General features: G+C 36.7%; 1 protein-coding gene and 1 long non-coding RNA gene across 4 annotated transcripts in view; one reads left to right on the forward strand and one right to left on the reverse strand.

The window, feature by feature from the left end:
• Positions 1-22,430, forward strand: part of LOC110955612 (protein kinase C-binding protein NELL1) — a 393,573-nt gene extending 371,143 nt beyond the window's left edge. For all 3 annotated transcript variants that reach the window (XM_022200669.2, XM_051945028.1, XM_022200668.2), the window contains one exon: positions 17,417-22,430. In XM_022200669.2, the coding sequence (XP_022056361.1) occupies positions 17,417-17,467 (51 nt within the window). In that variant the 3' untranslated portion in view covers positions 17,468-22,430. The remainder of the gene's footprint in view (positions 1-17,416) is intronic.
• LOC110963054 (uncharacterized) overlaps positions 8,899-26,931 on the reverse strand; it is a 92,454-nt gene continuing 74,421 nt past the window's right edge. The window contains exon 10 of the long non-coding RNA XR_007940609.1: positions 8,899-11,145. This is a non-coding gene — a long non-coding RNA (uncharacterized LOC110963054). The remainder of the gene's footprint in view (positions 11,146-26,931) is intronic.

Below are 26,931 nucleotides of genomic sequence, written 5' to 3' on the forward strand. Positions count from 1 at the left end.
TATTTTGGACGACAAACTAAACTATGATGTTTTTGGTCATATTTTGGATGACATACTAAACTATGACGTTTTTTGTCACATTTTAGACGACACACTAAACTGTGATGTTTTTAGTCATATTTTGGACGACATACTAAACTATGATGTTTTTTGTGATATTTTGGATGACATACAAAACTATGACGTTTTTTGTCATATTTTGGACGACATACTAAACTGTGACGTTTTTTGTCATATTTTGGATGACATACTAAACTATGATGTTTTTGGTCATATTTTGGATGACATACTAAACTATGATGTTTTTATCCATATTTTAGACGACATATGAAACGATGACATTTTTTCCGCATTTTATATGACATACTGAATTATGACATTTTTTCCGCATTTTATATGACATACTGAACTTTGACGTTTTTGTCACATTTTGGACGACATACTAAACTATGATGTTTTTGGTCATATTTTGGACGACATACTAACCTATGACATTTTTTGTCACATTTTGGACGACATAATGAACTATGACGTTTTTTGTCATATTTTGGACGACATACTGAACTATGACGTTTTTTTCGTTTTTCGTCACATTTTGGACGACATACTAACCTATGACGTTTTTCGTCACATTTTGGACGACATACTAAACTATGACATTTTTTGTCACATTTTGGACGACATACTAACCTATGACATTTTTTGTCACATTTTGGACGACATACTAAACTATGATGTTTTTGGTCATATTTTGGACGACATAGTAAACTATGACATTTTTTGTCACATTTTGGACGACATACTAAACTATGATGTTTTTGGTCATATTTTGGACGACATAGTAAACTATGACATTTTTTGTCACATTTTGGACGACATACTAACCTATGACATTTTTTGTCACATTTTGGACGACATACTAACCTATGACATTTTTTGTCACATTTTGGACGACATACTAACCTATGACGTTTTTTGTCATATTTTGGACGACATACTAAACTGTGACGTTTTTTGTCATATTTTGGATGACATACTAAACTATGATGTTTTTATCATTATTTTAGACGACATATGAAACGATGACATTTTTTCCGCATTTTATATGACATACTAAACTATGACGTTTTTGTCACATTTTAGACGACATACTAAACTGTGACGTTTTTAGTCATATTTTGGACGACAAACTTAAACTATAACGTTTTTGGTGATATTTTGGATGACATACTAAACTATGACGTTTTTTATCACATTTTAGACGACACACTAAACTATGACGTTTTTTGTCACATTTTAGACGACATACTAAACTGTGACGTTTTTAGTCATATTTTGGACGACAAACTTTAACTATAACGTTTTTGGTGATATTTTGGATGACATACTAAACTATGACGTTTTTTATCACATTTTAGACGACACACTAAACTATGACGTTTTTTGTCATATTTTGGACGACATACTAAACTGTGACGTTTTTAGTCATATTTTGGACGACATACTAAACTATGACGTTTTTTGTCATATTTTAGACGACATACTAAACTGTGACGTTTTTAGTCATATTTTGGATGACATACTAAACTATGACGTTTTTGGTGATATTTTGGATGACATACTAAACTATGACGTTTTTGGTGATATTTTGGATGACATACTAAACTATGATGTTTTTATCCATATTTTAGACGACATATGAAACGATGACATTTTTTCCGCATTTTATATGACATACTAAACTATGACGTTTTTGTCACATTTTAGACGACGTACTAAACTGTGACGTTTTTAGTCATATTTTGGACGACAAACTAAACTATGACGTTTTTGGTGATATTTTGGACGACATACTAAACTGTGACGTTTTTAGTCATATTTTGGATGACATACTAAACTGTGACGTTTTTAGTCATATTTTGGACGACAAACTAAACTATGATGTTTTTGGTCATATTTTGGATGACATACTAAACTATGATGTTTTTTGTCACATTTTAGACGACACACTAAACTGTGATGTTTTTAGTCATATTTTGGACGACATACTAAACTATGATGTTTTTTGTGATATTTTGGATGACATACAAAACTATGACGTTTTTTGTCATATTTTGGACGACATACTAAACTGTGACGTTTTTTGTCATATTTTGGATGACATACTAAACTATGATGTTTTTGGTCATATTTTGGACGACATAGTAAACTATGACATTTTTTGTCACATTTTGGACGACATACTAACCTATGACATTTTTTGTCACATTTTGGACGACATACTAAACTGTGACATTTTTTGTCACATTTTGGACGACATACTAACCTATGACGTTTTTTGTCATATTTTGGACGACATACTAAACTGTGACGTTTTTTGTCATATTTTGGATGACATACTAAACTATGATGTTTTTATCATTATTTTAGACGACATATGAAACGATGACATTTTTTCCGCATTTTATATGACATACTAAACTATGACGTTTTTGTCACATTTTAGACGACATACTAAACTGTGACGTTTTTAGTCATATTTTGGACGACAAACTTAAAATATAACGTTTTTGGTGATATTTTGGATGACATACTAAACTATGACGTTTTTTATCACATTTTAGATGACACACTAAACTATGACGTTTTTTGTCATATTTTGGACGACATACTAAACTGTGACGTTTTTAGTCATATTTTGGACGACATACTAAACTATGACGTTTTTTGTCATATTTTAGACGACATACTAAACTGTGACGTTTTTAGTCATATTTTGGACGACAAACTAAACTATGACGTTTTTGGTGATATTTTGGATGACATACTAAACTATGACGTTTTTTGTCATATTTTGGACGACATACTAAACTGTGACGTTTTTTGTCATATTTTGGATGACATACTAAACTATGACGTTTTTGGTGATATTTTGGATGACATACTAAACTATGATGTTTTTATCCATATTTTAGACGACATATGAAACGATGACATTTTTTCCGCATTTTATATGACATACTGAATTATGACATTTTTTCCGCATTTTATATGACATACTGAACTTTGACGTTTTTGTCACATTTTGGACGACATACTAAACTATGATGTTTTTGGTCATATTTTGGACGACATACTAACCTATGACATTTTTTGTCACATTTTGGACGACATAATGAACTATGACGTTTTTTGTCATATTTTGGACGACATACTAAACTATGACGTTTTTTGTCATATTTTGGACGACATACTAAACTGTGACGTTTTTTGTCATATTTTGGATGACATACTAAACTATGACGTTTTTGGTGATATTTTGGATGACATACTAAACTATGATGTTTTTATCATTATTTTAGACGACATATGAAACGATGACATTTTTTCCGCATTTTATATGACATACTAAACTATGACGTTTTTGTCACATTTTAGACGACATACTAAACTGTGACGTTTTTAGTCATATTTTGGATGACAAACTTAAACTATAACGTTTTTGGTGATATTTTGGATGACATACTAAACTATGACGTTTTTTATCACATTTTAGACGACACACTAAACTATGACGTTTTTTGTCATATTTTGGACGACATACTAAACTGTGACGTTTTTAGTCATATTTTGGATGACATACTAAACTGTGACGTTTTTTATCACATTTTAGACGACACACTAAACTATGACGTTTTTTGTCATATTTTGGACGACATACTAAACTGTGACGTTTTTTGTCATATTTTGGATGACATACTAAACTGTGATGTTTTTAGTCATATTTTGGATGACATACTAAACTATGACGTTTTTAGTCATATTTTGGACGACATACTAAACTATGACGTTTTTGGTGATATTTTGGATGACATACTAAACTATGACGTTTTTGGTGATATTTTGGACGACATACTAAACTGTGACGTTTTTAGTCATATTTTGGATGACATACTAAACTATGACGTTTTTGGTGATATTTTGGATGACATACTAAACTATGACGTTTTTGGTGATATTTTGGATGACATACTAAACTATGATGTTTTTATCCATATTTTAGACGGCATATGAAACGATGACATTTTTTCGCATTTTATATGACATACTAAACTATGACGTTTTTTGTCACATTTTAGACGACACACTAAACTGTGATGTTTTTAGTCATATTTTGGACGACATACTAAACTATGATGTTTTTTGTGATATTTTGGATGACATACAAAACTATGACGTTTTTTGTCATATTTTGGACGACATACTAAACTGTGACGTTTTTTGTCATATTTTGGATGACATACTAAACTATGATGTTTTTGGTCATATTTTGGATGACATACTAAACTATGATGTTTTTATCCATATTTTAGACGACATATGAAACGATGACATTTTTTCCGCATTTTATATGACATACTGAATTATGACATTTTTTCCGCATTTTATATGACATACTGAACTTTGACGTTTTTGTCACATTTTGGACGACATACTAAACTATGATGTTTTTGGTCATATTTTGGACGACATACTAACCTATGACATTTTTTGTCACATTTTGGACGACATAATGAACTATGACGTTTTTTGTCATATTTTGGACGACATACTGAACTATGACGTTTTTTTCGTTTTTCGTCACATTTTGGACGACATACTAACCTATGACGTTTTTCGTCACATTTTGGACGACATACTAAACTATGACATTTTTTGTCACATTTTGGACGACATACTAACCTATGACATTTTTTGTCACATTTTGGACGACATACTAAACTATGATGTTTTTGGTCATATTTTGGACGACATAGTAAACTATGACATTTTTTGTCACATTTTGGACGACATACTAAACTATGATGTTTTTGGTCATATTTTGGACGACATAGTAAACTATGACATTTTTTGTCACATTTTGGACGACATACTAACCTATGACATTTTTTGTCACATTTTGGACGACATACTAACCTATGACATTTTTTGTCACATTTTGGACGACATACTAACCTATGACGTTTTTTGTCGTATTTTGGACGACATACTAAACTGTGACGTTTTTTGTCATATTTTGGATGACATACTAAACTATGATGTTTTTATCATTATTTTAGACGACATATGAAACGATGACATTTTTTCCGCATTTTATATGACATACTAAACTATGACGTTTTTGTCACATTTTAGACGACATACTAAACTGTGACGTTTTTAGTCATATTTTGGACGACAAACTTAAACTATAACGTTTTTGGTGATATTTTGGATGACATACTAAACTATGACGTTTTTTATCACATTTTAGACGACACACTAAACTATGACGTTTTTTGTCACATTTTAGACGACATACTAAACTGTGACGTTTTTAGTCATATTTTGGACGACAAACTTTAACTATAACGTTTTTGGTGATATTTTGGATGACATACTAAACTATGACGTTTTTTATCACATTTTAGACGACACACTAAACTATGACGTTTTTTGTCATATTTTGGACGACATACTAAACTGTGACGTTTTTAGTCATATTTTGGACGACATACTAAACTATGACGTTTTTTGTCATATTTTAGACGACATACTAAACTGTGACGTTTTTAGTCATATTTTGGATGACATACTAAACTATGACGTTTTTGGTGATATTTTGGATGACATACTAAACTATGACGTTTTTGGTGATATTTTGGATGACATACTAAACTATGATGTTTTTATCCATATTTTAGACGACATATGAAACGATGACATTTTTTCCGCATTTTATATGACATACTAAACTATGACGTTTTTGTCACATTTTAGACGACATACTAAACTGTGACGTTTTTAGTCATATTTTGGACGACAAACTAAACTATGACGTTTTTGGTGATATTTTGGACGACATACTAAACTGTGACGTTTTTAGTCATATTTTGGATGACATACTAAACTGTGACGTTTTTAGTCATATTTTGGACGACAAACTAAACTATGATGTTTTTGGTCATATTTTGGATGACATACTAAACTATGATGTTTTTGTCACATTTTAGACGACACACTAAACTGTGATGTTTTTAGTCATATTTTGGACGACATACTAAACTATGATGTTTTTTGTGATATTTTGGATGACATACAAAACTATGACGTTTTTTGTCATATTTTGGACGACATACTAAACTGTGACGTTTTTTGTCATATTTTGGATGACATACTAAACTATGATGTTTTTGGTCATATTTTGGACGACATAGTAAACTATGACATTTTTTGTCACATTTTGGACGACATACTAACCTATGACATTTTTTGTCACATTTTGGACGACATACTAAACTGTGACATTTTTTGTCACATTTTGGACGACATACTAACCTATGACGTTTTTTGTCATATTTTGGACGACATACTAAACTGTGACGTTTTTTGTCATATTTTGGATGACATACTAAACTATGATGTTTTTATCATTATTTTAGACGACATATGAAACGATGACATTTTTTCCGCATTTTATATGACATACTAAACTATGACGTTTTTGTCACATTTTAGACGACATACTAAACTGTGACGTTTTTAGTCATATTTTGGACGACAAACTTAAAATATAACGTTTTTGGTGATATTTTGGATGACATACTAAACTATGACGTTTTTTATCACATTCTAGACGACACACTAAACTATGACGTTTTTTGTCATATTTTGGACGACATACTAAACTGTGACGTTTTTAGTCATATTTTGGACGACATACTAAACTATGACGTTTTTTGTCATATTTTAGACGACATACTAAACTGTGACGTTTTTAGTCATATTTTGGACGACAAACTCAACTATGACGTTTTTGGTGATATTTTGGACGACATACTAAACTGTGACGTTTTTAGTCATATTTTGGATGACATACTAAACTGTGACGTTTTTAGTCATATTTTGGACGACAAACTAAACTATGATGTTTTTGGTCATATTTTGGATGACATACTAAACTATGACATTTTTTGTCACATTTTGGACGACATACTAAACTATGATGTTTTTGGTCATATTTTGGACGACATAGTAAACTATGACATTTTTTGTCACATTTTGGACGACATACTAAACTATGATGTTTTTGGTCATATTTTGGACGACATAGTAAACTATGACATTTTTTGTCACATTTTGGACGACATAGTAAACTATGACATTTTTTGTCACATTTTGGACGACATACTAACCTATGACATTTTTTGTCACATTTTGGACGACATACTAAACTGTGACATTTTTTGTCACATTTTGGACGACATACTAACCTATGACGTTTTTTGTCATATTTTGGACGACATACTAAACTGTGACGTTTTTAGTCATATTTTGGACGACATACTAAACTATGACGTTTTTGGTGATATTTTGGATGACATACTAAACTATGATGTTTTTATCCATATTTTAGACGACATATGAAACGATGACATTTTTTCCGCATTTTATATGACATACTAAACTATGACGTTTTTGTCACATTTTAGACATACTAAACTGTGACGTTTTTAGTCATATTTTGGACGACAAACTAAACTATGACGTTTTTGGTGATATTTTGGACGACATACTAAACTGTGACGTTTTTAGTCATATTTTGGATGACATACTAAACTGTGACGTTTTTAGTCATATTTTGGACGACAAACTAAACTATGATGTTTTTGGTCATATTTTGGATGACATACTAAACTATGATGTTTTTTGTCACATTTTAGACGACACACTAAACTGTGATGTTTTTAGTCATATTTTGGACGACATACTAAACTATGATGTTTTTTGTGATATTTTGGATGACATACAAAACTATGACGTTTTTTGTCATATTTTGGACGACATACTAAACTGTGACGTTTTTTGTCATATTTTGGATGACATACTAAACTATGATGTTTTTGGTCATATTTTGGACGACATAGTAAACTATGACATTTTTTGTCACATTTTGGACGACATACTAACCTATGACATTTTTTGTCACATTTTGGACGACATACTAAACTGTGACATTTTTTGTCACATTTTGGACGACATACTAACCTATGACGTTTTTTGTCATATTTTGGACGACATACTAAACTGTGACGTTTTTTGTCATATTTTGGATGACATACTAAACTATGATGTTTTTATCATTATTTTAGACGACATATGAAACGATGACATTTTTTCCGCATTTTATATGACATACTAAACTATGACGTTTTTGTCACATTTTAGACGACATACTAAACTGTGACGTTTTTGGTGATATTTTGGATGACATACTAAACTATGACGTTTTTTATCACATTTTAGACGACACACTAAACTATGACGTTTTTTGTCATATTTTGGACGACATACTAAACTGTGACGTTTTTAGTCATATTTTGGACGACATACTAAACTATGACGTTTTTTGTCATATTTTAGACGACATACTAAACTGTGACGTTTTTAGTCATATTTTGGACGACAAACTAAACTATGACATTTTTGGTGATATTTTGGATGACATACTAAACTATGACGTTTTTTGTCACATTTTAGACGACATACTAAACTGTGACGTTTTTAGTCATATTTTGGACGACAAACTAAACTATGACGTTTTTGGTGATATTTTGGATGACATACTAAACTATGACGTTTTTTATCACATTTTGGACGACATACTAAACTGACATTTTTGGCGATATTTTGAACAACATACTAAACTATGACGTTTTTGGTCATATTTTAGACGACATACTAAACTATGACGTTTTTTTCCACATTTTGGACGGCATACCAAACTATGATGTTGTTGGGTTTAAAACCTGAAAAACACAGAGACAACACAAGGAAGGAGAGACAGTACTCAAGCTCTTGTATTTTTCTTGCCGCAAGTGGAGAGAGACAGGCTGTACAAACCATAGCATCAGCCACCCAACTCCAAAGAGCCTGTGTCTCCTCTGCGTCTTTTTATTTGCTTCAGACAGGAATGGAACATAGAGGGTGGTACCATGACTCAGCATGAGATGACAATGGGAAAAACCTTCTTCAGGAGCAGTAAGATATTAACAGAAAGACCTTTAGAGGCAGACATGTGGTATTTGCGTCTGCTTGCCTTGTTATCTAGAAGGCCTAGTTCTGGTCGCCTCTCAGTATGTGCTGTGTCTACATGTTTCTTTCATAAAGTACACGTAGAATCATGGTTTAAAATACATACAGAGTCATGGTTCAAAAGGCACATATGTTTCACAGTCACTCAATGATAAATTAATGATAAATTAATGATAATCTAAAAGCAAGTATTCTGTTCTAAATATCCTAAGTCTATTTCTTCTAACATAAGTACTATAAGTATTCCAAACATAATTCTTCTAACATTTCCCCCTGTTTATCAATGATGAATGTCAACGTCTCGTAATCACATCATTACATCCCCCTTGTGAGGTTTCCTGCAAAATGGTCATGTTCACAACAACTTCATCAACTTACACTCAGCGGTGGATTTCAATCAACAGTAGTTTACACAAAATCGTCTTCATCAAATGAATGTGTCTACCATAAGTGCTCTGAATTCATCACTCAACATTACCTTGGACACAGTCCTGTTTATTGTCTTACTCATGAGTGCTCTGAAAAATCGAATGATGCAACAAGTGAATATGAAGAGTAACAGCATTATTATGAGAGTGGGTGTGCAAATTTTTAGTTGAATTTTAGGCAAGTTCAAAGTGCATATCGTTCATCCTGTGTCCTAGAGATGCTGTTCGGTACATGGGAAAAAATGTGAAAGAAACCTCTAACATCTGAGACTAGTGGTGGAGATCTAGTAGTGGAAGGGTCAGAACGTTTCCTTTGTCTTGTTGTTGCACTAAGAATAGTGGTAACATCTGATTTGGGAATCACAAGAGCAGCAGGCTGTAGTTTAGCCAAGGAGCACGCTTCATCCCATCTCTGAGGGAGATATAAGTATACCTTATGGCCGCAAACCCAAACATGGTCAGTCGGGCAGGGGAACCCTCCCGCATGTGGAAGCAGTGTATTCATAACAGGTTCAGACACCCATCCCACCACATTGCCACGGATTTCTACGGCAGTGAAGTTGATTGGTTTTGCCCAACCTTCCTCACACCGAGAACCGCTGCACAGGGATGGCTCCAAACACCTTCCACAGGAAAGTAAGTCATACAGTCTGTCACGCCTAGGTCCATTTCTCCCTCAGCACGGCTCCTCCTACGACACAGTGATGGTGTGTTAGGATAGTGTGCCGTCGTGATTCCCTGCAGGTTCGTGTTATTAGTAGTTATACTAAAATGTTGAGGCATTCTCCTGCTTGTCAAGTCATAGTTACTGGTAGCAGTGCAGTTTGGTAAATACTAAGTGAATTTTGCAAAGGCTGGGGTTGTTGTGAGTGCCATGTGCATTGCAATGATACACATGATTTTGTTTAGTGTAACTAGTTTTGGTGTTAAGCAAGGATTGGTCCGTGAATGACGAGGTATGAATGAGCACAAATAGCAGTCAGACATATTCAAACTTGTTGCAGTTAAATTAGCCATCTGGAACCAGATATTATCATGGTAATCATCAACATCGAGTTCTTGGTTTCTTTTTCCTCTGTGAATTTCTTTTGTCATCAACAAACATGAAATGAAAGTTCAAAAACACCAGGGCCGTAGTCTTGACACGTTGAGTCATGACCTATCTTCTGGAGGGAGAGGTTACCAGCACTTCACCTCCTATTTGACAACTAACAGTGTGCTTGTCCTGTTCTTTGTCCAGCGAGTGTGTGGATGCATGTATGAGGATCCCAGAGTACTCTGCTCCCTAAAAACAGTGAAGATCTGTTGGTTTCTTCACTGACTTTGAGACGGTGAACCACTAGAAGGTTTAACCCCCTTTGTAGTCAGACTTCCCCTCACTGTTGTTGGAGTTTTCCTCCAAGAACCTCTGTTTCTTGCAGTGCGACAGGTGAATCCATGAAGCTCACTCTGCTCTCTTTATGGCTGTGGGTGTCATCAGCAGCACCTGGTAGGGCCCTTCCCACCATGGTGAGGACCAGTGTTTCCTCTTAATGGATTTCACGAACACCCAGTCTCCCACTTGAACCGGTGGGACACCCTCCTGTTGAGAGACAGGTGCATCTGGCATAGCATATCATTAGCATGTTTTATTTCTCTTGCTTGTAATGTTTCCCTCATATAGTCTGCTAACGTGCACTTCTCATCTATACTGATTTCATGTTGTTTAAACTGCAGTAACACAAACTGTCTGCCATGTATTATTTTAAATGGTGTTTAACCTGTTTGATTTGGTGTAATGCGCATATACAACTGCACTAATGTAAACATATAATAGACAATCAGACCATGCCTTTCTTAAGTCTGTTTTTATTGTTCCGTTTGTTTGTTTTCTACTAATCCTGCACTTTGTAGATGATAAGCACAGTGGTTCTTTGAGCAAATGTCTAAGTTCTGAGTCATTTGGCCTATCACCTGATTTACAAAATGAGTGCCATTTCTGATGATTTTAGGAAAACCGTGTGTTGGCATTATTCATTTGCATAAATTAACACGTTGTTAGGAAATATGTAGGCATGTTTATATATTAATATACTTATATAATACTACATTTATACTTTATTACATCTATGCTTTATCAACATGAAATTTTGTTTTAGCTTGATTTGTTGAACTGTGTGATAATTGTTACTGTGGTCTTAATACTGCATAAAGAATGAAGTGTTTGAAATGCACCAAGCTGAGCTGCATTCCAGAGATAAAAAGGACTTTGAAGCAAAAGCGGATGCAAGCAAACTATTAGAAACACAGTTTTCATCTTGTGCTAGGAAATTTTGTGGTACGAACTAACAGCGAAAATACAGTCTTTGTCTTAAAGAAATAATTTCCTGACACACTTAGCAACATTTTGGACGACGTACTAAAGTATGAAGTTTTTGTCGTATTTTGGACGACATACTAAACTATGATGTTTTTGTGACATTTTAAACGACATACAAAACTTGACTTTTTGTGATATTTCGGACAGCATACTAAACTATGACATTTTTGGTCACATTTTGGACGACATAATAAACTACGATGTTTTTGTGATATTTTGAACGACATACTAAACTGTGACATTTTTGTCATATTTACATTGCGTTACCTCAGCGTAATCCCAAAACGTTGCAGGCTTGATATTCTGCCTTTTATAAATAGATCACAATATAGGAATTTTGATTAAAGATTATCTGTTATCCTCGAAAACATTTTTCGAATGTTGGTTTGACAACCATCTTTTTTTGTTATCATGGAACATAATATGTGGCCCAGACAGTATTTTCCAAACAACTTCTGAATCTTGCACTTTTTTTTTTTAATCAAGCTAAACACTTCCAAGGAGCTAAATCAGATTAAAATGAGGTATAGAGGATGGATACAAGAGCAGAAAGACAACAGGAAAGTACTTCAGGAAACTGTTCAAACTGAGGAACAAAATGTTTGATTGCTCAGAATGTAGTCTGACTGAATGGTGACTGTGGCTTTATCCTCCTCTTGCTATTGCTGTACAGCCCTTTTTCTTTGCTACAGGACACAACCTCCAAGCGAGTAACCTACCACAGTCAAAGTTCATGTTTTAGTGAGGACTTGGATTGTGCTGTAAGAAAGTCCAGCTAGTTTTTCAAAGTGGATTATCTATTTTAATCACAGTGCTTGTCCCCCTGCATGCAAATCCATCCACCCATTATCTATACACCGCTTAATCCTCATTAGGGTCACAGAGGGGCTGGAATCTATCCCAGCAGAGTTAGGACGAAGGCAGAGGATACCCTGGACGGGTCACCAGTCTACCACAAGGCCACAAACACAGACCAAAAAACACACTCACATTCACGCCTACGGTCAATTTACATTAACCTCAGCATGTTTTTGGACTATGGGAGGAAGCCAGAGAAAGCCCACGCATGCACAGGGAGAACATGCAAACTCCATGCAGACAGATGCCAGGAAGGGATCGTGAACCTGGGATCTTCTAGCTGCAAGACGAAAGTGCTAACCACCAAGCCCCTGTGCAGCCCACTGCGTGCAAATGTTCCACCAAAATAATTCCATCCATCAATAAGTTGCTTAGACCACCGTTACTGATTAAAAGAAACGCAAACAAGTCATAGCTTTTTTTCCCCTGTAGCAGACTGATAGCATGGTGCTGTCAGACCATTCTTCTCTGCAGTATAGACTGGCAACTACTTAGTCAGATTCCAAATGTGTAACTAGAATAATTTAGAGATTTGCTTAATATCCTGAAGTTGTTGTTTCACAGTCCAAATAAACTGGAGGAAAAGTCCAATCAGACCAAATGGTTGGCCTTCCATAAAGTAATTAACAGCCAGTACAACAAGCATGAAGTAATTTTATGTGCTGGAGGCTTCATTTGCTACTACCTCTCCCACGCAAACACACATTGAACACTAAACAAACTAGCTCGCATGGATGGATATGCTGCTGACCTAATGTCAGGTAATTACTCTAATCAGTAAATCGTCTCGGGTGGAGATCCTTAATGAATTTAGCAAAATAGCTGTTCCAGGCTGCTAATTTCTGTGTTTACTTTCAGTCAAACTCAAAAACAAACGTTTAAAACTATTTGTGTAAAAAGTTTCTTAGGAAGCTGCGAGGAGATTCTGCTTCTTGCCCCGGTGTACAATGTTTGTTTGCCTGAATCACCACAACAGAAATAGAAAGACAAGGCAAGGCATGGTTATTTATACAGCCCATTTAAAACAGTAGCTGTTGACACAACAGGATTTCCAAAAAGATATTAGTTATACAAAGTACAGCTAAGCATGTTCAATATAGGCTTAATAGCCAAATTAAGAGAAAATGTGCCAGATGTTGTAAACCAGAATTATCCTTAAAATCTAAAACGCTTTAGTTTTTGTTTGATTTTCTTCTAATCCCTGTAAATGGGCCATTAGACATGTGGGTTCAGGATGTAAAAATGTCACGCAATTACAGAAGCTCAAATCTCACCAGGAATGACAGGCATTACAGGCTGGTACTAGAACATTCTTGAAGGGAGAAAATGTGCTATAGTTAACAGTTGCTGGAGGGTATCCAGTGTCTGCATGTCTGTCTTCTCAGATGAATACAAAAAGGGAAGAAAAAGAAAAAGAAAATGACTGTCATATATGATGTAATGGGCATGTAATCCTAAAAGAAACCTAAAATATGCAGCTTATTGTGGCAGGAACATGTCGGATCGTCTCCACACGGTTTGTAAAAATTATCTGGTGCTCCTTAATTTCATTTTTTTCTCCAGTCAGAATAGAAAATAGACCAAAATAGGCTAAGCACATGTATGGATGTAACATATAATCAGCATTGCATTTGACTATGTTGAATAGTTAAACTGAATTTGTATACAGTTGCAACATTCTTTAAGGTCAACAGTCAAGTCAGTGGTGTGAGTGGGCGTAGGCGATGCACTGACTTGCATCTTAAAGATGTTTCAAGTTTTGACTGACAGGCTGTACGAGACGTTTTAGCCTCAGGGGGATCATTTGCATTGAGTCATTGAGGTTGCATAGTGAATGAGATGGGATCCAAGAACTTCATGATCGTCGTCTGATACGTGGCGAAGGTTTCATGATGGTTGTTCCAATTTGACGTTGACAGTGGATTCTTTCTTTGTTGCCTCTGATGGATATACAGTTGTTAAAAGTTGCATCTATTTGCACAATATAAGGCTATGGATTAAGTAATGTGTTCCAACCTCTTTTTGCACTATAGAAATCTGCAATTGTCATGCTTAAATAGGCCCTGTTTCTGGTGTCTTTTACTGAAACATACATACAAAAACCTTCTACGAGCTGAGTAATGCTCTATATACAGTCTGAATCAGAACGGAGTGCCCCAATCTATTTATAGGTAAGACTAAACAACCACGACATCCACAAGTGCATTACACAATAGAGGGAAGGCACTCAGCGATCCACCTACATCTAAAACAAAAGGGAGACTCCCTTGAGGACAGTAATGTACACATTCTGGTGAAAGTACACAGATGGGTTGAGAAAGGAGCAAAGGAAGCCAACTATGTTTAACTGGAACAGACATCTCTAGGGGGTGGTCTACAACATCACTTATCATGTACTTATAATGCAGTCATGGAATCCCTCTTCAGGCAGTTTAACCACCTTTCACACACTGAACCAGTTGGGGGTGAGATTAAATATCTGGGACTCCACACCAGTGATCTAGAACTGAGGAAGCAACTTGGATGAGAGGTGGAATGCTTTTAAGAATCAAAAAAGAAGTCCTGATGCCATTGCTTTGTCCTGATGAAAAATTTGGGATTGTGTAAAATGTTTTTGTCAGAAATTTTCTGTAATATTTCAGGAAAATAACTTGGTTTGTACATTTGTAACACAGATTTTTTTTTCAGTCCCCAGAATGGGGCAGAGCGATAGTAGATAAGACTAGATTAAATAAGAAATGTGCTTTTTAAGCTTTTTTTCATTTAACAATACACAGATGGTGGGAAAATGCATGTGAAAATCAAAAGTCAAATTTGAATCCAGAAAAGTTGTTCACTCTGCAACAGTCAACAGAAGCAGGACGCGTAAGACTGAAGATATCTCTACACCTACGACATATTTGTGCCCACCAACATGTTGAGGTAGCATCTCATCCACACTGAGGATAGAAGATCCAGGCATTAGCATAGCCTTACAATGAGAAATGAACAGACCTAAATGTCGGGGAAACAAAACAAATGCTTCACAACTGCATTGCACAACAAAGGAGAGCCAACTCATCAGTCATTTAAAGGACAAGTTAACTGATTGGACAGAAACAATGTGCACATTTTGGTCAAACAAAATCAGCTGTTCAAACCAGGGTGATCCCACTTATCGGTTACTTACAGGCAGTTTTTACATCTCTCTCCACGCAGTTTAACATCATTTATGATGAGACTTAGAGCTCACATGATGACAGAGTTGGTCAATTATGACCTCAATGACTCTAAAGGTGCCAACAACAACACAGGAGCTTAAAGCTACGTCCACCAATGACTAACTGTAGATCAGCTGAAACCTTCAGCACAATTAAGTCCATTCTGAAGACGTACCTGTTCTCAGCTGCTTTTGATTAAACTATTTTAAGTTATTTTAAATCTTATTTTATGACAGTTATTTTAAAAAGCCCTCATTTTCTGACTTGTTTTTGATCTTTTTACTTTTCTGACCTTTTTTTAATGATTTCATAAATGTTTTCTTTTGTTTTTCTTTCAATAATTGTTGTCATCTTCTGTCGTAATGTCTTTGTAAAGCACTTTGAATCGCATCGTTGTTGAATGTGCTCCATAAATAAATTTGCCTTGCCTTGCCTTACCAATAGAGACTTATCTCAAAACAGCATTTTAAAATCAAAACAGTCCAGACACAAGTTTTGGCACACTTTTAGAAATTATTTCAGTGTATAATATCGCCTGAAAACATACCACATGACCATTCACATGCACAAGACATGCAGATGTAGAAAATACTACAGAGAAACAACAGCAATGGTGAAAAGTCAGACCAGAAATTCCTTTACCTGCACAACAGCTGCGAGCATAGACAACAAGCTAAGTAATGCCTGAAGATTAATTCATTATCTATACTAAATTAACTACTACTAGTAGTAGTAGCACTTATCTATTTGTTTTCATCCTGAAGAAGTCATTTGATAGGAGAAAAATGGATCAATGAATGAATGTAGTGGCAAAAAGGCCCAGTGAGAAAGCAAACGTAAAAATCTGCACCAATGGTCATTAAAAGTCTCAGTTTTTAGATGACAGTCTTCAAAATAAAACAGCGCCAGCAGTACTTTAAAAAGCCCTCAGTTTAAGGGGTTCTAAATGCCAAAGTAGTGTGGAAACTAGATGCCAACATAGCAGAAGTTATGTGTTTTCGAATGAAATTACAGAAATGTAGATGTAGCATTAATGCCTGGGACTACTTACCAATCAGAACCAAAGAGGCCTTTCAGATGAGAGGTGAGTCATCTTTAAAGAACTCAAGGAAATCCAGCTGCCTTCCTATTAGCTTTTGGATACATCATAACCTGTACTGAGAGTCTTCTTAGACATACTGCTGTTCAATTTCACATTTTGCGTTTGCTTAGAGTCACGCATTCAAAATTCTGGCCAATGTACTCAAGCGGCAGCTTAAATCTCAGAGACGGATGGATATCTAAACAGGTTGAGCTGAAACTGAATGACTAGAAACCTGGTTAGCATTCCTCCGTTTCAAGCTTGAATGGATAAGGCGATTTAGGGGCTAAACTTGGTTATTATGTTCAACATGTATAGTGTGTTTAATGCTCTCTGTCTCTTCTGTCCTCCTCAGAATGGGAATGTTTGCTGCTCAGTGGATCTCGACTGCCTTCAGAACAACTAAAGCTCTCCTCTTCCTCCTCCTCCTCCTACCACCGTCGTTCTCCTCCTCTCCTTTCACTACGAGACTGCCACACCCCTCCTCCATCTGACGACTCTCCCCCCTTGGATTCATAAGACAGACTCTCGCGCACACGTGTGCATGGCAGTGTGTGCCCAGAAAATACCAACACACACCGGACAGACTGGGGCGCTGAGGCTTTTATGCCGTAACTCGGTCGAGCGAGCAGAGAGTGAGTGTGTGTGCGGCTCAGGAGGAGACTGAGGCCATATAGTCGCTCTCACCACCGTCACTGTGTCGTGTTTGTCTTTGTGTTTGACTACATTTCACTAAATGTCTCGAGGAAAAACCTGCTTAGTGTCTCAAAGCCCAAACCAGAGACAAACTGCTGGACAGATGTTGAGGTGCTCCATCTGTATTGCCTAAACGTGGACTCACTAATGCTTGGTCACCTGCAGCAAAATGTCACATATGAGATTTTTTGAAATAGCTGTGGACGACATTCTTCTTGGATACAAAAATTAAGTCTATAGGGGAAAAAACGGAAGAAGATATCTTAGTCTGTGAACTTTAATCTTAACTTTAAGTTATTTTCGGCCACTGTAAGGTTTATGACTCTGTGGCTAAACAAAGCGTAAGTGATCCTAAAATACTATACAAATCAACTGTCACAACATGTCATCCGGAGCTGAATCCTGCAGCGTCTAATATTTTATAACTAGCTGACAGGGCTTGACCCATTTTAAGGGATGCAATGTGGCTACAAAATGCATCCACCTCATTCCTAAACAACAAAAATATGTAAATGCAGTCCTTCAGTATCCCAGTATTTCCAAAAAGGAATTTGGGAGAGGAGAAAGGGGTAATTTTCTCCATGATGACAGGCTTTTTATCCCGCTTTTGTGTGTGGCTGCTCAGAACAAATATGTGCTTTTAGATGTAATCAGAGGACATGTAGTACAAAGTAGTTCACTGCAAGCATTATCCTGACTTCAGGTCCTTACAATGCCAAACCCTAAATAAACTACATCCTTCAGAGGATCCAGGCTCTGAACTGGGACATGTCTGTCCGTCCTTCTCGGCCATTAACACTTCTGTTTCCAACCTTTTCCTTCAGCCTCTGTGTCGCCTCCTCTCTGAGGACGACCGCCAAGACGATTACGTAAAACAACTACAACAGTCATGATATCATAAAGCGTGTGAAAGCAGCGTGATGGTGCACAACATTTTCCTGCAGGCCAGAACAAGCACCAGCCATAGCTGTTGATTAAATCGGCCGAGCTCCTGCTTGGTCGGACTCTGGCATCTCCCCGGGCCCGTCGGCTCTGCACCATATGGCACACAGAGAGTGGCTGAGAGACAAACAAAACAACAAGAAAAGCGTGGATAATTAAAGCCATGTCACGCAGGCCTGGATTTGAGTATGCCAGGAGGTCACCAAGTGTTGAATGTGTTTACAGACAGCCAGGCTTATTAAGGGAGAAGAGTCCGGTGCTTTTCTCTGCTACGCTTCACACATTTACAGCTCTGATGCTGCTCTGCTCTCCTGCCCCGTCCTCTCCTCCTCCACACCTCTCTCCATTATCCTCAAGCTCGTCTCGAGAGCGCTGCTTTTTCCCTCCTGTGTCATTGTTGTCGCCTTGTGTATGCTGCCACAAGAAACCAGATGGAACTTCTAATGCTGTCTCAACATTTTTTGCAAAATGAGCAAAGACAATGAAAAGCAAGCTATGTGTTGCAGCCATGACTTTAGCTTTGACCGTGAAGTGACAGCCAGATAGTCACTTAACCTTACTGGTTAAGTGACGCGGTTGTTCTTCAAACTTTTTACTAAGCTAATTTCTCGAGGAATGATAACTGGTTTCAACCGTGAAAGTCCTCTCCACTTTTTTTTGCCTCTTTTATTTGTCTGCAGACAGTCAGCATGGCTGCAGATATCGCGACTCATTTTCTTGCCTCAGAAGAATCCATTTGCTGCCTCAGAATGAAAAACAGCTTCCAGAGATTGTGATAATCCTACACAGTGAAAATGAAACTTTCACTTGGTTTTGTCAAAGTCCCCTCCCCTCCTTTTTTTAAACCTCAGCGTAGGACTTTGCATACAAATGAAAAATTCGATACATTCAAGTTCTTGTCAGACAAATTCCCACAATACCGATGAAGCCCATCAGTGGCAAGTAGATCAGCCTGTACTGTAGTTTTAAATGTGGCGACATTCCTGCAGTGGTTTACATTAACCAGTGGTGATTGGACTGCCAAAGATGAAGAAGAAACCTACCGTAGCAGATAAAGTAGGCTGCAACAACTGGGAGTATGGTGGAGAATAATAATGTAGGAAGTGTTCAGGAACAGATTCTGATACTTCAGATGAAGAAGTAACTTGGCTTTCAGAAGATTTTTATCAAAAAAAAGAAAAGACAGCAATCAACAACAGGAGATACAATGCTCTAAATTCCCCAAAGTTAAAGGTCATACTGGACACCAAAGTAAAAAAAAACAAACATACCCAACTTTTACTTCAATTGTCCTGTTCTAGACATGTTTTCTGGAGAAAAAAGTCTCCGTCCCACTTTCTAAGACGTATTTCAGTCGCAGTCAAAAGCAAAATAATCTTATAAAGCAACAAAATTCACCTTTTTTAAGTATTTTTTCTACTTCAGGATCTCTCCAAATGGGATAACTTTGTCCTCTTTACTAGTGTAGCCCCATGAAAACTGAAATCCTGAAAGTGTTCTAGTCTGCGCGAGCTATAATAGAAAAATAGCTTGATGCATTTTATTTGAAATTGGAACTGGCTTTAGCTTTGACCTTGGTGTTTGGAGTTGAAAGTAAATGTCACTGCCATTTCCCTCCCGCTGACCTTCCTTTATTTAATGTCACACTGGTTCTTGTTTCTGCTCATGTTTCTGGTCCCACACAGAAACTTATTTCTCTACACTTTTCTGAAACAATAGAGTTACAGTCAACCAAAGGAAATCTTTGTTGACTTATATCATACCTGATCTTCACCCAACTGACTGTCTGTGGGTCGGAATAAATCTGTACATTATGTTTAGATTAACATAATCAGCTGCAGGACACACCACCTGCTAGCCTTGTTTGCCTAAATTAAGTATAAATTATCATTAAAAATGAGCATTTGCAGAATAATAAATAACTCTAACCAAGGAATTTTGCACTGAAATAATAACAGAAGACTTGACCAGAGTGCACCTGCACATATTCATGATTTCTAAAAACAGAACTATAGCAACTTATGATCCCTGTGCAAGAAATACCGAGGAATATAACGCAGCCAAGTTAGGCTAATGCTTTAGATAATCTGCCATGTTGTGATATGCAAAAGTGCTGTTTTTAAAGTTTAAACGTGACTTTTAAGCCACGTGTTTGATGAAAACGCAGCCACACTGACAACTTATTTGGTGTCACATGCAGTTTTGACTCTAAGTACACGAAATAAATGTTAAAAAATAAGTTACACCAGGGCGAGTTAAAAGATGTGAAAATGTGAGGTGGTTTCAAAATGCCCCCTTTTTTCACATCATGGAAAATAATTAACACTGGAACGCTATTGCTGTAGGAAGACAGTTGGGACAGATGAGAGAATATCAACCAACCAGTCGGACGCCACAGCTCCTTAAAATACAGTAATATTTCACAAACCTATAGAAACAGTAATGCTAGGTGACATGCAGTGACGTGTGCTGCCACTCTGACTTCTCAGCCACGATGTCTTTGTGTTGTCTCTGTTTGCCATTGCATCTTTTCGTGTCTCACCTGCACACTAACTCTGTGTATTCTAACCCATAGTCACATCGCCTCTTGTAAAACTGAAAATGTCAACTGTGCACAACGTACACACACTTGCACACGAAGAAAAACAAGTGATGTAAATGTATCCGTACCCATCGAAGTTTAACAGCAATCTAAAGCAGACATTTGTACAAAAAGATCACTGAAAACGAGGTTTTCAGGTCGCTGTCGATTGATTTGATATGAAATACGACTACTGTACAACACTACTTGCAAGTCTGTGTGTAAATGTTTTTACATACTGACAATATGATAAAATTATACAGTTTTTTAATTATCATTGTGTTCATGAATAACGTGTTAATTTTAGTGGACTGCTTTTCTTTTTGTGGGATAGGTTCTGTTTTACTGTAAATACTGTGTAAAGGGAAGGGTATTGTAAAGAGAGTAAGACTATGTGAATAATTCTCACTACCACAGCTTCTTTAGGATCTGAGCGTTGTAAGTTGAACTTGAGAGAGAAGCAACATTTCTATTGTTTTTACTATTTCTTTATTTTTCTATTCTTGCCTTAACCCTTTTAGAGTCCGTCATAGTTTCATTTCTTTTCACTGTTTTAAGATTTGAGTAGTTTGTGCGTGTATATACAGATCTCTGATCAATGTCCCTTCACTAAAAAGCTGATCGTCTACAGAAGCAGATTTTGGAAATACAGGAAAGCGTCTGTTCTGGGGATCTTAGCCAGAGGACAAGGAGCTTGGACAAGCTATTCACTGCATCGCCGAGCCTTTTTATTTCTCCCCAAAAAAAAGACATTTCGGAAACTGAAGTACGTCTTCATGGGAACCAGATAAAAATATGTACACATGTAAAGAAAATCCAAGGCTGAAAATGTTGTTCTTGATTCAGTTTCCTGCTAAAAAAAAAAAAAAAAAAAAAAAAAAAGCAAGGCATTGTGTTTCTCCTTTAATGTCTGACTTTAAAAGAAAAAAAAAGTTTTGGACCTTCTTGCTCCTGCTGTGCTTGTTCATGTTTTTAATAGAGGACTACGGCAGAGGAAGCCCCAGGTTTTGCTGTTATTTCTCCAGATCAGAGCGGCCAACCTAATTGTACTCAAAGGGTTAAGTGTCATTTGAAGACTGTGTCGTGATAAGAGTTTGCTGTAAAAAAAAAAAAATCCTTCAGTTAATAAATATTTTAGTTGTTTACTTTATTACTTGTGAGCATTTAGCTTCAAAGTGTGATGATGACTGGCAGCTGAACTCTCGTGTTTACTGCCAAACAAGACATGCTTCAAGAGGTATCTGACAGAATCATGACAGATGGCCAAAAGACTCGACATCACGCCACCCACCGGCAGCTCATATGAAAGCAACGTTTCAGAACGTCAAAAAATGAAAGCCAGTCCCGCTATCAGGATACAGTCCTGGAGAAGTCTTTCATGTTTCTACTTTTATCAGTGCTGCTGTTTTCTATTTCCTCCAGGAAATGTATGAAAGGCTACGTGGCAGTAAAGATAAGTACATCCTTTTGATGCTTTAATGGAGCGCTGCTGTGCCGCTAACAGGAGCAGCTGCAGCTTTTGAAGCGACATTGTGGGGAAAAATGTGAAACCTGCACTACGTAGAAACTCGTGTTCTATATTGTTCTGCAGCACCGCGATAAATTAAAACTTTCACACAGAGCGCAGCTCAAAGTATACAAAATGCACAAAATCTCTAAATTGCAGGTATTCCCAAAGCAGCAGGAAGTTTTTCATAACAACATAAATCTATAATTTTCTGGCACCGTTCCATAACTCAGCCCATTAAGTGAACAGTGCAAACCCTGATTCTCAAATCCTTCTTTTAAAGCCGACTGTCACTCATTTCCACACATTTAAGAATTTTTTTCATTACAGACTTATTATTGGATTAGTTTGGAGACCTTTCAGTGCTTGAGTTACACTCAAAATCTTGCAAAACTAAATAATTCCTTGGCCACCGCTGTCTTTCTAAACTGTACAGCAAATTACTGATTAGGAATATGAATACTATTGTTGAAAAGTTTGGGGGCACTTAGAAATGTCCTTATTTTTGAAAGAAAAGCAGTTATTTTTCAATGAACATAACATTAAATGGAACATCTACAGAGGAACATTTCCAGCAACCATCACTCCTGTGTTCTAATGCTACATTGTGTTAGCTAATGGTGCTGAAAGGCTCATTGATGATTAGAAAACCCTTGCGCAGTTATGTTAGCACATGAGTAAAAGTGTGAGTTTTCATGGAAAACATGAATTTGTCTGGGTAAACCAAAACTTTTGAACAGTAGTCAGGACTTATGACTATGCCTATCAATGCACTACACAACACTACCAAACTGAAGCCAATCACATCAGTTATGATCAAGAATACTTAAACTATGTGGTCATATCAAAAGAGCAATCCATGGGGTAATTAAGATATGTCTTGGAGGAAAGTTAGCCAGTAAGAGGATCCAAAACGCTGTCTTGATGATGTCCACTCATGGACTGGACTTCACTTTTTTTCTCTAAACTCATCTTCTGGAGACAAATATCTCATATTGATAGGCAATCTGCAACAAGCAGAGAAAGCAACAGATGATGATGATGATGATATCAAGAGTGTTGGAAATTTTGGATTCTGCCTGGTTAAACGGTGTTGATGATCTTCTAGTAACTGGACAGTTAAAATGGACACCAATGACCTCCAATGCAGTCTGAAAGTATTCACACCCAACTTTGTCACTCTATTTTAGTTAGTTTTAAAGGAAAGGTTGCCATTTTCCCATCAACTTACACTCAATAACCCATAATGACAATAAAATGAAAATATGCTTTCTGTTTATAAATGAAGAGCCCCAGCTGTGCCACTTTGAATTTTCATCAACTTTGCTCCTACAGTTCACAATGCATGAACAAGAATCAAGCCTTGAAGTTCAGGAAACTTTCTGTAGAAAGTCATAATGAAGTTGTGGTGAAGTATGGGTCAGGGCAAGAGGATACAATGGTTTCTGAAGCTTTCAGAGTTCCTGGAGCACAGTGCCATCAATATTTATGAGATTTAATTTGGAACCACTAGAATTCTTCCCTGATCTTGGTTGATTGAGGTTAGGGAGTTGACCAAGAGCTAATGGGAGAACCTGCTGGAAGGATGACCATCTCAGTAGGCCTCCATCAATCAGGCCAAAATGCTAGAATGGCAGGATGGAAACATCTCTGAGTAAAGAACACATTACACTCTTCTTTGAGTTGACAAACTATTGTTAAAGGAATTTAGAGAGCATTATGAAAACTATTCTGAGGTCAGATTAGGACAAACTCCAATCATTATGTCACACCGGTTAATGCCCTGTTTAGGGCGAAGCATGGTGGTGGCAGCATCAAGCTATGGATTTGTAGTAGGGACAGGGAGACTGGTCAGAACTGAGACAATGAAGATTGCATCAAAATATAACAACTCTTTGAAGAAAACCTGCACCAGAGCCCTGAGGTTGAAGACTGGGATGAATGCTCAGCACAATAACAATCATATTATTACTTTGTCATTTTGGGTTATTTTTGGGTGTAAATAGCAAATTTACCCATGTAGAATGAAATCCACAAAAATTAAAAGTGAAAGGGTCTATATACTGTCTAATTCTAAACATGTGGAGATGAAAGAATGGACAAGACATAAGATGAAACCAACCAGAAAATAAAGAATTGTGAAGTAACATGGAAGAGTTTGTGTGGATTCTTAGTCATCTAGGTCAGTGTGATCGTACTTGTAGAAGGTAAAGGGGCATCATTTTGGATCGGGCAAGTGATCATATTTGGTAACTTTTGCGCACATTAAAAATGGCATTGCTCCTGCCTCTCAGTGAGGTTGAGAAACATTTGGTTTTCACTCATCCAATCAGCAAAAATCACTCTGTTACAGCACACTACATTGTGGCGTTTGACCAATCAGCATAGGCCTGGAATGTATCAAACTTTCTCTTTTCTCCAAAGTTAGAAAAAGATGAACTTGTGGTTTGTTCCATATTTGCAGTCGAAACATCAAAACTAACTATGGTTAGTTGAAGAAATTCACACATTTTACGGCTGAACAGTTGTGCTAAGTGATGATGTATACATTTCTTGGATTTTTTTAACCACTAACAGGCCAAGGAATCATATATGATAACTTCATTGAACTTGAATTTCAACATTAAAATTCAAAATCTTATGTCCTCCAGTAACACTCCAAGGTTAAAAAAATTTGAATTTCAAAGTATTTCAATGAGTGCTCTTTAAGGGGTTCTATTCCCTTCATCCATCTATCTTTTTCAGTTAATTCAGTCCAACACAGTTCTACTTATCTAGCAATCAATTAACAATATAATTCATCTCAGGACACTTCACATTTTAAGCTATATAGAGAGAAACCAAATAAAACTAATGATTTGTTGTTTAAATACCATCTAAAAGAGGAAAAAAGTCTGCCATCTATTACAGATGTGTTGTCGAAACATCTAATTCTTAGCAATTAGTCTTGGCACAAACACACAAGAGCATACACACTTGTAATAATATAGAGGAACAACTATGTCATCAGTCCCCAGCATGCTTCAATGTGCATTTGCTTGCCACAGATCAGTTTGAATGTCTTTATCTTAGATGGTGGATTGAGTTGCCTCTGGGGGGGAAACACTCTCTGGTGAGTGGCGCTGGGGTGGGTTCAGTCAATTAACCTACTGTCAGTCAGCTGTAGAGCAACTGTTCTGTTCTCTACGCTCTGTCTGCCTCGGCCAGGGTGAGCGGTGGCAGTCACGGCCTCCTGCTCTCTGCCCGTCCAGGCTCCAGCTCCACCCAAAGGTGCTTACCATTCATGGGCTGGAGCCTTGGAGGTAACCTCAGAGGTGATGGAGCGACTCGCTCAGCAACAACTCTCGTCCGCTGTATCGATGCAGAGGAGGGTTGAAGAGGGGGCTACAGCCAGCATCTATGCATGAATGGACTGACTTCACAACACACAAGTGAAAATTGCTTTTTCAATCGACTCTAATCTAACTTTAAGTCTTTAAAGTGTTGCTCTTTCTAATAGATTTGTTGCTTTCAGACAACACAGAAGAGATAGCAGTTGGGCATCAGCTCAGAAAAACAGAAAGCAGCTTCAGCAACCTCCTCCTCCTCCTCCTCCTCTTCTTCCTCCTCCTCCTTCTGCCACCAGCAGCAAAATCGATCCGTTTCTCCTCTTTCTATCGACATGTCATGAAAACCCGAGGCGGCCGGATTGAAATGCAGGAGGCAAAAAAATTCAAGTACTCTACCGCAGGCTGAGAATTAATACATATAGTATGTGCATCTGGCTCATGTTAATACAACAACAACAAGGATTAAGCTGCTTAAATGCCTTATCGACATCCTGACCGATCAATGCGTGTATAATTAAAGAGTGCAGCTGAGCCAGTGACAAGTCGAGCCACACTGCCACTGCTGACCCATGGTCAGACGCTGCAGTTAAGTGTTTATTTAACCCAGTGTCATGGTGCCTGTGTGTGAGCATGTGAGTGTTCATGCAATGTATTTCAGTGACCCGGTGGCCCATCTTGCTTGTCTACATTGCCAAAATTAAGTTGCATGTGATTAAGTTAAATTAAAATTGATTAAATTCATGTATTATTTTCATGACGCATCATACGAAGAGTGAAAATTAAGAAAAATCAATAATTAATTTAAATACAAGTTA

Source organism: Acanthochromis polyacanthus, chromosome 2 (genome assembly GCF_021347895.1).
Source record: "Acanthochromis polyacanthus isolate Apoly-LR-REF ecotype Palm Island chromosome 2, KAUST_Apoly_ChrSc, whole genome shotgun sequence".
NCBI classification, from domain to species: domain Eukaryota; kingdom Metazoa; phylum Chordata; class Actinopteri; family Pomacentridae; genus Acanthochromis; species Acanthochromis polyacanthus.